This window comes from Hyperoodon ampullatus (genome assembly GCF_949752795.1).
Source record: "Hyperoodon ampullatus genome assembly, chromosome: 7".
In the NCBI taxonomy this organism is placed as follows: domain Eukaryota; kingdom Metazoa; phylum Chordata; class Mammalia; order Artiodactyla; family Ziphiidae; genus Hyperoodon; species Hyperoodon ampullatus.
This window is the reverse complement of record NC_136920.1, coordinates 74,816,330-74,829,063: the sequence shown is the minus strand read 5'-3', so window position 1 is coordinate 74,829,063 and position 12,734 is coordinate 74,816,330. Positions and strand designations below refer to the sequence as shown.

General features: G+C 35.6%; 1 protein-coding gene across 1 annotated transcript in view; it reads right to left on the bottom strand.

Moving 5' to 3' along the window:
• PRMT3 (protein arginine methyltransferase 3) overlaps positions 1–12,734 on the bottom strand; it is a gene marked incomplete at both ends in the record, with an annotated part of 141,017 nt that overhangs the window by 84,523 nt on the left and 43,760 nt on the right. The window contains one exon of the mRNA XM_079709186.1: positions 3,164–3,263. Within this exon, the coding sequence (XP_079565312.1) occupies positions 3,164–3,263 (100 nt within the window). The remainder of the gene's footprint in view (positions 1–3,163; positions 3,264–12,734) is intronic.

Genomic DNA, 12,734 nt, shown 5'->3' with positions numbered 1-12,734 from the left:
GGCTCACAGGACAAGAATTAGGGATGCTTACTTTGAACAGTTTTATTAGGTGATCAGAAATGGGAAGTCATAAAGAATGGCTCTGTTGGTACAGTAAAAATGTAAAAAATGAGAACAGATACTCATAGGCATTAAAATTAACATCCTATAGAAATTAAACTCTTTTTATTTAAATTATAACAATTTTATCAAATAGAAATTTCATTCAATAAAAATGAAAATGTAAAATTAAATGCAAATCTAAATGCAGAAATGCATAAATCTAAGAGACAATGATAGTTTATTAAATTGACATGCTAACAGCAATGATTTGGCTTTTAAAATTACATTCTTATCTAAGAACATCTTCCAAGATAAAAGCAAAGTTCATGAACAGCTGTAGACAAAAAACATATCTAGATTAAGCCATGGATCAGTTAGTGGACCATAGTAGAAGAAAACAGATGTATGTCTCTACAATATATGATGTCTACATTGCTATACTGGATTACACGTCCATTAAACATCTGTGTTCAATATTGTAGGGTATTTTCTTTTTTTGGCCCTTCCTTGTTGAAAATAGTTTTAAAAAGAGAAAAAAGTCTATGCTATAGCTTAAACTTGGATTATTCTAGATTTTTGCATCCTGACTGATGTAAAAAAAAAAATCAAAGACAGAGGATTCTCTGCAAGGTATTTTAATTTTAAATGCTGCTTCGTGAAAATGTTGCTTTAAAATAAATTTAGAATAGTCAGTTATTTGCCACTTGCCCATTGTTTAAGCCAAAGTAGGAATATCTGAAAAAATCTTGAATATATTTTAGGAAGCACACCTTCTCCTTGTTTAATTATGTAATTAGAATTTTCCAGCTTCTCAGCTCAGAAATCTGAGTAGAAGTACCAAAGTTAGGAGGGGACTTACTTATAGAAGATACTATGAATGATACTGCCAAGCCACAAAGATGACTCGGTAACTGCCATAAACTGCAGTGTCTAATGCTCCACCGAACACGTTTAACACAATCTGCTAGACTCCAACCTCACTGATGCTTACAAGGAAAGGCAGATAGTAAGATAATGCAAACTCTTAAGTTATACCTTTGTGAAGAGGAAGAAAGAAAGTTCTTAGTTACCACTTCCTGGACACACATATTTGTTTCCCTTACTGAAGGGTTTCTGAAAGCACCTTGGTTCCAAACAACTGACCCCTTTCATCTCAGGTTCCAGTAACTCAGTATTGTTTCTGTGACACTGCCTTACCGATAAAGGCAGAGATCATGCCTGATTAATCCTCCAAAATGAAAGGTGTCCTTTACATCAATTGGAGTCTAACTACAAGAGTTAGAGAAACAAAATGAAAAAGCACTGCTACAAGAGCCCAGGGCTAGCGTCGCACAGTGGATGCTGGAATTATGACTAGTGGGAATTGGAGCCACAAAAGAAACAGCTTCTGTCAGCAACACCACTAGAGACAAAAAAGAAGTAGAGAAATGCCCTGTCTTCTCCCTTCCATATATCTCCCATTAGTGTTTCCCATTAGATTCCCCAAACCCAATAGCAGTCGGCTGCCACAGGAGCCTAGGAAAAGTCACTTGCAGCGGTAGCCCTTCTCCATCAGACAAAAGAAAGAAGAAGGATGTCAGATGGATCTGAGGGCAAATTAAGCCCAAGACCAGGCATACCTTCCAGTAAAGTTCACATCATAATTCTAACAATCTCATAAATTCACTCAACCTAGCTAAGTTATCATTTATTGTTATACCAACTGGCTCTAAGATTTCAATTGCATATTAATATTTCTAGACCACATTTCAAGTTCTGAAATGAAAATTCCTAGAACATCACTACCCAGAAGGATAATTCTGCTAGGCAGGGCAAGAACTACTCAGCTAGTTAACTGACATGACAGGAAGTTTAGTGAAGTCTATCTTTTAGTTTGCTTCTAGTGTAATTCGGGGTAATTTTAAAGATGCATTTTCCAAGAAAAATAAAATGGCCCCTAGAGAAATGAGGATTATGTCAGCCAGCATTTAGTATAAACTACTTAAAGTTGTTGCCAAGCAGATGCCTCAAATGTACTTTCTCCAAAACACCTTTTTGTAGTCTTTAAAAAGATGCTGAATTTTTAATTACACTAACTAAATTCATTCCTTCTCACTCAATTCATAAGGGAAATCAGGATGCTGATACAAATTATTTGGCATAAGAATAATAATGATATTGTGATCAAAAATTGTTAAAAGCCAAGCCTAGCATGAAAAAATCAACACACTGTTTCACACGCAAAAGAGTAACTGCCAACAACAGTGACTGTCACTGGCTCTAAATTAAAACCACTACATTAAAACTGAACATTTCAAAAGCTCCCTGAAATCAGTGCAACTTTGCTAGAATTATTATTTTCTGTGTTTATTCAAAATTTGTAGAAAATTGTAAAGCAAAACTCATTCTTTTCAAGAAGTTTTGATAAATTCATTTAATGAAAATACATGTTATCAAATACTTTTTAAAAAAAAGCTTAACAACTTTCAAATGGTTAAAAAAAATCTTTGTGTATCTGGAAATAATATATACTTGTCTTAATTGAAGTGGCATATCAGTGAGTTAAATCAGTTGACAATACCATTAGTTTTACTTTACAGACTCTTTACTCTTTAAAATAAATACTCTAGTCTTGATTTGTGGTTTCAAAAGCAAATTATAAAGCTATATATTGTACCTTAATTTTATTATCTTAATAATGCCAATAAATTCTATTTTATGTGATAAAGGACACTGATTACATGACCTAACAGGTCAGAAAGACAGGATATTAAGTATGACAACAACAGTGGCAACATCACATTATTCTGACATAAACAGTCTTAGGAAATCCTTAACTAGTCCTTGTAGGCTTTTAGGAAAACATATTTAGGTCTCTACAAATCTAGAAAGTAGAAAAATAATAATTCTTTATTATGACTTTGAAAGCAAAAAGGCTAATTTACTCTTTTTTAAAGAATTATAAATGGCCAGTAAATAAGTGCCATTTCAGAATGAACTACCATAAAAAGACTGTAGCTGTTTTTAAAATAATGCTACCATTCTGCCACTTATCAAATATAATTAAATGCAGAAAACCTGCTACTTTATTCATTGCCTTTTTAAAAAATTAATAAAAGTAGTTTTCTCTGCAAACACTTACCATCCACTCGGATATAATAATATCCACTTTTTCTACAGGAAGACGAACTTCTTCGATTTTTCCTTTAATTAGCATAATGGTATCTTCAAGTTTATTTAGTCTGAAAATTGTCATAATGAATTAAATTAGTATGTTAAACAGATTCTGAAATCTAGTCAAATTACATAATTTCTTGGTAACCGTTCATTTTAGTTTATGGAACACAAAGGTATGTTTTTTCAAAGTTTATTTATTCTCTGGGCACTGTAATTGCTTTTTGGTCGCATCATGAACCCCCCAAGAATGTTTCTGGTTAATACAATAGTACAACTAAACCACCATTTAAAACTACAGCATGAAAAGAAACCCGAATTCTACTCAAAATACATGTCAATAAAGTTAATGGGTCTTTTTTTTTTTTTTTTTTTTGAAGAGAGAGGTGGAGACAGACAGACCAGACAACAAAAGTATATTTTAAAGGGAAGTAGTGTGTCACAGTGGAGAGACAGTTAGGGCCAGAAGCTCTTACACTGATTTCCAGGTCCTCTAGCACTTGTCAGCTAAGTGATCTTCACCAAATTATGTAACAATCTCACTGAGCCTGTGTGTTCATGTGTAAAACAGAAAGATGATACCTTCCCTAACTACTTCACAGTCTATTATGAGGATGAAATATCTGTGAAAGCTACGTACACATCCTCAAGCCCTACATAATGGTAACGTATTATCATGAATAACAAAATACTGTATGCTGCGTAAAACTTGAAATTCTCCTCCCATCATAAATAATTTAACCTTGTCTAATACCATTCATTAGATATTTTTACATGCTTGATCACAAGATTAGCACATATTTTTCACCCCCTCCTTTTGCAATTTCAAATAAACAACAGAGTTAAAGAGATAATTCCAAAAAGCTAAAAGCAAGCTACTAAGCTTGTATCTAATTAAATAAATTCACAACCTTCGAAGGATGTACATCTGAATTATAAAGGATTTCTTCTGCTAACAAAGGAGGGATTTTCCCCCCAAATTTCATTGAGGTATTATATACATAAGATTAAATGCATTTTAAGGGTAAATTTTGTTGAATTTAAAAAAAACAGATATACTTGGGTGACCGCCACCATCACTATCAATATATAGACATTTCTATTTTCCTACGAAGATTCATTAGTGCTCTTTCCAGAAAATCCTCCCATCCACAGGCAAGCACTGACTTCTTTCTTTTACTACATATTAAAATTTGTATTTTGGGGACTTCCCCGGTGGCGCAGTGGTTAAGAATCTGCCTGCCAATGCAGGGGACATGGCTTTGAGCCCCAGTCTGGGAAGATCCCACATGCTGTGGAGCAACTAAGCCTGTGTACCACGACTACTGAGACTGAGCTCTAGAGCCCGCAAGCCACAACTACTGAAGCCCGCATGCCTAGAGCCCGTGCTCCACAACAAGAGAAGCCACCTCAGTGAGAAGCCCATGCACTGCAACGAAGAGTAGTCCCCGCTCGCCGCAACTAGAGAAAGCCCGCGTGCTGCAACGAAGCCCCAACGCAGCCATAAATAAATAAATTTATTATTTTTTTAAAGTTTGTATTTTGTAGAGCTTTACATAAATGGAATCATACTGAGTGTACCCCTTTGTGTCTGGTTTCTTTCAAAAAGCATACTTTTTAGATTCATGCATATGTTTCTGTATATCAGTAGTTCCATTCCTAGGTATTGTTGAGTAGTATCCCACTGTATGAATAAAACACTTTTGTTCACCCACACACCTGGGGATGGAATTCTGGATTACTCCAGCTTTGTTCTATAATGAATAAAGCTGCTATTAACATTTATGTACAAGAATTGCTCTGTTAAATGGAAGTGACAGAACTTTTTAGGAAACTGCGATTTTGTTTTACAAAGTTCATATACAATTTTACATTCCCACAAGCAATATATGAGCATTCCTTTTTTTAAATTTAACTTTATTTTTTTATACAGCAGGTTCTTATTAGTCATCAATTTTATACACATCAGTGTGTACATGTCAATCTCAATTGCCCAATTCAGCACCCCCCCACCCCCCCACTGCTTTCCCCCCTTGGTGTCCATACGTTTGTTCTCTACATCTGTGTCTCAATTTCTGCCCTGCAAACAGGTTCATCTGTACCATTTTTCTAGGTTCCACATATATGCGTTAATATACGATATCTGTTTTTCTCTTTCTGACTTACTTCACTCTGTATGACAGTCTCTAGATCCATCCACATCTCTACAAATGACCCAATTTCGTTCCTTTTCATGGCTGAGTAATATTCCACTGTATATATGTACCACATCTTCTTTATCCATTTGTCTGTCGATGGGCATTTAGGTTGCTTCCATGACCTGGCTCTTGTAAATACTGCTGCAATGAACACTGGGGTGTATGTGTCTTTTTGAATTATGGTTTTCTCTATAGCTTCACAACCTAGTCATCTTAGGATTGCTGATCTTTTAAATTTTAACTGTGTGTTAAGATCTCATCATGGTTAAAAGTTGCATTTTCCTAATGACCAAGTATTTTTTCCATATGCTTACTGGCCATATTACCCTATCATCTTTTGTTCAAATTTTTTGCCCATTTAAAAAATTGGCTCAGTTGTATTCTTCAATTTGCTTTTTTTTTTTTTTTTTTTTTTTTTTTGCGGTACGCAGGCCTCTCACTGTTGCGGCCTCTCCCGTTGGGGAGCACAGGCTCCAGACGTGCAGGCTCAGCGGCCTATGGCTCACGGGCCCAGCCGCTCCACGGCATGTGGGATCTTCCCGGACCGGGGCACGAACCTGTGTCCCCTGCGTTGGCAGGCGGACTCTCAACCACTGCACCACCAGGGAAGCCCCCTCAGTTGTATTCCTATTATTGAATTTTAAGAGTTCTTTACATTTTCTGGATAAAAACCCTGATGGATTTAAGTATAGTGAATATTTTCTTCCATCCTGTGGCTTTTTCATTTTTTTAATGATATGTTTGAAGAGCTAAAGTTTTTAATTTTGATAAAAACCAATTTATCATATTTTTCTTTTGTGGTTCATGATTTTGGTGACATATCTAAGAAATCTTTGCCTACATCAAATATTTTCACCTATGTTTTCGTCTAAATTTTTTTCAGTTTCCGTTTTAAGTTATTTTTTCCAATATAGCATCATGATCATTTTTTTCGTATATAATGAAAAAACTTTGCTGGAAAAACTACCACAAGTGATAGTTTCAACTTTGTTGAAGAAAAAGTATTACCAACCCATGGAATTACTTCAGAATCTTTGTCAAAAATCAATTAAACATAATGTGTAAACTTATTTCTGAACTTCCAATTCTGCCCCAAGATTTAGATGCACATCCTTATGCTAATACAACAGTTTCTTGATTTTTATAGCTTTACATCAAGTCATGAAGTCTGACAGTGTATGTCCTTTAACTTTATTCTTCTTTTAAAATTCTTTTGGATATTCTAGGTCATTTGTGTTTTCCATACGAATTTTAGGATCAGCTCTCAGACAATATGTAAACAAAACAGCATTTCTATGTCCCAATAGGAAGTAATGAGAAAAGAGAATGGACATATCTCGGTGAGTGAATACAAAGGATCAGACTGTCAAATCTGACTCACATAAGCCAGAGATTTTACCCAGTGTCAGGCTTCACAAATAATTTCAAAAATACGGGCAATTAAGAGGTCCAGACTAATCAGAAAGAAGTCTGGGACATGAAAAGCAACTTCTTTATTCTTCCCTTCCCTGTATTAGACATGCACACTCTGGCCTAGAGTAGACAGGCCTCTAAGTAAGGTGCATAGGTTATTAACTTCCACAGGAAGGAGTCCTGCTCTATGTACCAGATTGCTCCCTGCTTTTTCTGAGTCTCTTGATTGCCTGTATTATTGAAATTATTAATAAAGCTTAATACTGGATAATCTCCCTGGGTAATCCTGGGTAATCAGGTTTCTGTGTGTCTGATTTGAAAATATTTTATCTCAGAGTAGTGCTGTGAGGAGGACTCTCATACAGATCCATGAATCAAAAAGGCTGAGGCACTTTTTAGCCAGAAAAAGGAGGAGACTGAAAAATAAGAGGAGGATCTAATCCTGGGATAGTTGCCTACTCATCCTTGGTATGAAGTGGCAAAACTGAGATTCAGAGAAAGTAGCTACTGGCCTGATAGGCAGCAGCAGGCAGAGAGGAAGATAGTAAAAAAAATTACACTATCTGGCTGTTACTAGCATTTCTGAAAAAATGCCAGTCTTTTTAGAGAAGAGATGATGGCAAGAGAAAGGACCAGAAGAACAGTTTGTCCTCTCACTGGAAGGCCTTCTTATGCTTATATGGCTGCCTGGGAAGATGAAGTATCCACTAAGAAGGTAATGAACTTAAAGCTTGGGGTTACCCCAAAGACCATACAAATGGAGGAGGACACGGTCAGAGGACTCCTGAGTGCTGAGAATATTTTGTGAAAGAGATAGGACATTTTTGAGAGACATCCCAGAAAAAGCTGGTGAAATAATTACTGGCATGGATAAACAATCAGGAGGATACTATCACTTATTTTACATACAACTGAGTAGAAAGGATTACTTGGGTCAATGATAGATCCCTAAGAGGCTGTGAACAGATGCTTCCAGGTGATACAACAACTAAACTACTACAGTGAGTAAGACCAGGGCTGCAGTTTATCTAGCCCAGGAGAGGTAATCCCCTGTCATCACCCCAACCCTCAAGTAGAACAGTTCTCTAAAACAGTAGGCATGTTATGCATGCAAGTCAACTTAGACTGGCTTTATGATAACAATATAATTTAATGCTATTGGCAAAGATAAGAACAGATGTGGAAATCAGCAACTCCTCCTTCTTGAGCACTTTATGTAATCTTGTTGTTGGGAAGCCAAGAGAATATTCAGGAGGCAGTATCTGATTACTTTGTTCAGTTACCAAGAATAGGACTGCATGATGTTTCTGACATACAAAAGAATGGGGGCATCAACAGGGGAAAAGACAGAGGGAGGAAACAAAAACCAGCTCACTGAGAAGGGAGTATAGATAGCTTCCGAAATATGATGTGAAAAAGAGAAATTAGATAACATTTCTACTGAGTTATTAATAAGCTTTGTAGAGAATGGTTCAAATTCTGGTAGTCATTAGGGTCTTCACAGGTTTTTTCTTTGAAGAAATCATTGTAGAAAATGTTGTAAGATTAAAGATACCAGAGAAATACATGGCAAGGAAATACTGACCAATGTCAGAGGGTAAAATGGGGAAGAAGCTGTTAAAACAGCTGACTGGTAGTTCATGCACAGCATCTATTGGGGGATTCATCCCTTGGATGAATTTTCCATTAAAAGTGACTTAACGTCCTTGCATTTTCTGGAAGGAGGTTAGAAATATCAACAATACACTTTGATATACTTTAATTTTCAGTGTCTGTTTCATGTTCTTTACAGAAATACAATTGATTTTTATATATTAATTACATATTCAGTACTATGAACAATTACATGCCAATAAATTGGACAACTTAGAAGAAATGGACAAGTTTCTAGAAACATACAGCCCACCAAAACTGAATCAAGAAGAAACAGATAATTTGAACATAACAATCACTATAAGTGAAATAGAATCTGTAATAAAAAAACTCCCTGCAAAGTCCAGGACCACATGGCTTCACTGAGGAACTTTACCAAACATACAAAGAAGAATTTATACCGATCCTTCTCAAACTATTCCAAAAGACTGAAGAGGAGGGAACACTTCCAAAGTCATTCTATGAAGCCACCATCATCACACTGATACCAAAACCAGACAAAGACACTACAAAAAACAAAAGAAAACACACACACACACATATATAGTAGAGGCCAATATCTTTGATGAATATACATGCAAAAATTTTCAACAAACCAAATGGTGAAAAGCTGAAAGCCTTCCCACTAAATTCAGGAAGAAGACAAGAATGACCACTCTCACCACTTCTATTCAACATAGTATTGGAAGTCCTAGCACAGCAATCAAGACAAGAAAAAGAAATAAAAGGTATCCAAATAGGAAGGGAAGAGATAAAGCTGTCATTACATGCAGGAGATGCAAGAGGGAAGGGATATGGGAACAGATGTATATGTATAACTGATTCACTTTGTTATAAAGCAGAAACTAACACACCATTGTGAAGCAATTATACTCCAATAAAGTTGTAAAAGAAAAAAAAGATGATATGATACTTTATATAGAAAAACCTAAAGCCTCCACACAAAAACTACTAGAACTGATAAACAAATTCAGCAAGGTAGCAGGATACAAGATTAACATACAGAAATCTGTTGCATTTCTTTACATTAAAAATGAAATATCAAAAAGGAAAGTAAAAAAAATCCCTTTTAAAATTGCATTAAAAAAATACTTAGGAATAAACCTGACCGAGGAGGTGAAAGACTTATACACTGAGAACAATAAAACACTGGTAAAGGAAACTGAAGATGATTTAAAGAAACGGATAGATATCCCATGTTCTTGGACTGGAAGAATTAATATTGTTAAAATGGCCATACTACCCAAAGCAAGCTACAGATTGAATATGATCCCTATCAAATTAGCTATGACATTTTTCACAGAACTAGAACAAATAATCCTAAAATTTATATGGAAGCACAAAAGACCCAGAATTGCCAAAGCAATCCTGAGGAAAAAGAACAAAGCTGAAAGCATAACCCTCCCAAAGTTCAGACAATACTATAAAGCTACAGTAATTAAAAGAGCATGGTATGGGGCTTCCCTGGTGGCGCAGTGGGGTTGAGGGTCCACCTGCCGATGCAGGGAACACGGGTTCGTGCCGCAGTCCAGGAAGATCCTACATGCCGTGGAGTGGCAGGGCCTGTGAGCCACAGCCGCTGAGCCTGCATGTCCGGAGCCTGTGCTCCACAACAGGAGAGGCCACAGCAGTGAGAGGCCTGTGTACAGCAAAAAAAAAAAAAAAAAAAAAAAAAAAAGAGCATGGTATTGGCACAAAAACAGACATATGGATCAATGGAACAGAAAAGAGAGCCTGAAAATAAACCCACCACCTACAGTCAATTAATCTTAGACCTAGGAGGCAAGAATATACAGTAGAGAAAAGACAGTCTCTTCTGCAAGTGGTGTTGGGAAAGCTGGACAGCCGCATGTAAACCCTTCACACCGTACACAAAAATAAACTCAAAATGGCTTAAAGACTCAAATATAAGACATGACAGCGTAAAACTCCTAGAAGAGAACATAGGCAAAACAGTCTCTGACATAAATTGTAACAATATTTTCTTAGGTCAGTCTCCCAGGGCAATAAAAATTAAAGCAAAAATAAACAAATGGGACCTAATCAAACTTTGTACAGCAAAGGAAACCATAAACAGAACAAAACAAAAAGACAACCTACAGACTGGGAGAAAATATCTGCAAATGATGCAACTGACAAGGGCTTAATTTCCAAAATATACAAACAGCTCATAATACTCAATAACAAAAATACAAACATCTCGATGAAAAAATGGGCAGAAGACCTAAGTATACATTTCTCCAAAGAAGACATACAGATGGTCAATAGGCACATGAAAAGATGCTCAACATCACTAGTTATTAGAGAAATGCAAATCAAAACTACAATGAGGTACCACCTTACACCAGTCAGAATGGCCATCATTAAAATGTCTATAAATAATAAATGCTGCAGAGGATGTGGAGAAAAGGGAACTCTCCTACACTGCTAGTGGGAATGTAAATTGGTGCAGGTACTATGGAAAACAGTATGGAGGTTCCTTAAAAAACTAAAAACAGAAATACCACATGATTCAGCAATTCCATTCCTGGGTATATATCCAGAAAAAACAGAAACACTAATTCAAAAAGATACATTCACCACAATGCTCATAGCAGCACCATATACAATAGCTAAGAAATGGAAGCAACCCAAGTGCTCAGCAACAGATGACTGGATTAAGAAGATATGATACACAGACACACACACACATACACACACGTGCGCACACACAGTGGAATACTACTCAGCCATTAAAAAGAATGAAATATTGCCACCTGCAGCAACATGGATGGACCTAGAGAATATTATGCTTAGTGAAATAAGTCAGACAGAGAAAGATAAATACTGTATGATATCATTCATATGTGGAATCTAAAAAGTAATAAAAACGAACGTATATACAAAACAGAAACAGAGGCACAGAAATAGAGAACAAACTTATGGTTACCAAAGGGGAAAGGCAGAGAGGGACAGAGGACAGGGATAAATTAGGAGTTTGGGATTAGCAGATACAAACTGCTATATATTAAGACAAATAAACAACAAGGTCCTACTGTATAGCACACGGAACTATATTCAGTATCTTTTAATAAATGATAATAGAGAAGAAGATGAAAAAGTATATATGTATAACTTAATCACTTTGCTGTACACCAGAAACTAACACAACATTGTAAATCAACTATATGTCAAATAAAAAAATTAAAGTATTCAGCACCTTGATACTTTATTCTTGTAATAACTTATTTATAGCTTATTTCTGATACCAATATTCACAAACATATTACTAGGGAACAAGAACAGTCTTGTTCCTTCATTTCCAATTCTTATACCCTTCTTTTTATTGCCTTGCTCCACTGTCTAGGATCTCCTTTACAGTGTTGAACAGAAAAGGTGATGGCAAGTATCCCTGTCCTGTTCCTGAACTTAAAGTGAATGCTTTCAAAGCTTCATCAAGTTCTAGGCTGTAATTTTGGTTTTTGTAGATACACTGTACCATGTTACAATATAACATTCTAGTTCTAGTTTGCTAAGAGTTCTAATATATAGATATGTTGAAGGATGGAATTTCATCAAACTTTTTCTCCTGAGATATTTCAAAAGAGTTTTCTGGTTGATTTTCTCAAATTTAACCAAACTTGTACTCCTGGGATAAACTTTATTACCTTCCAATATATTGCTCAATTAATTTTCTAATATTTTGAACAGGATGTCTGCACATATGTTCACAAATGAGTGACCTGTAATTTTCTGCTCTACTGCCTTAGGAGAGTTTTGGTATAAAGGTTATACTGGCCTCATATATGGATGCTTGATTCCCAACAAATATGACAGTGCAAAGTAGAGAGGAAAGAATGGTCTCTGCACTAAGTGAGACTGGGACAACTAGGTCATTTAAACAGATTACAAATAATAATAATAATAGTAATAATAAAAAGCTGGATCACCACCTCATACCATATACAAAAAACAATGCCTGGTAGATTACAAACCTAAATGTAAAAAACACAACTATAAAATTTATAAGAGAATATAGGAAAACACCTCCATAAGACTTCTTACCCAACTTACATATAGTGGCAACTATAAACGTGAATGATGCTCATGAAAATTGAGAATTTCGGTACATCAAAGACACTATGAAGAGAGTGAAATAGCAAGCAAGAATGAGAACTTTTTCATTACATAAAACCTATAAACAACTCAAATAAAAAAAATTTAAAGATTGCCTACAAATAATAAAAAGGCCGAACTCAATGGAAACCTGAACAAAAGACATAAACAGATATTTCA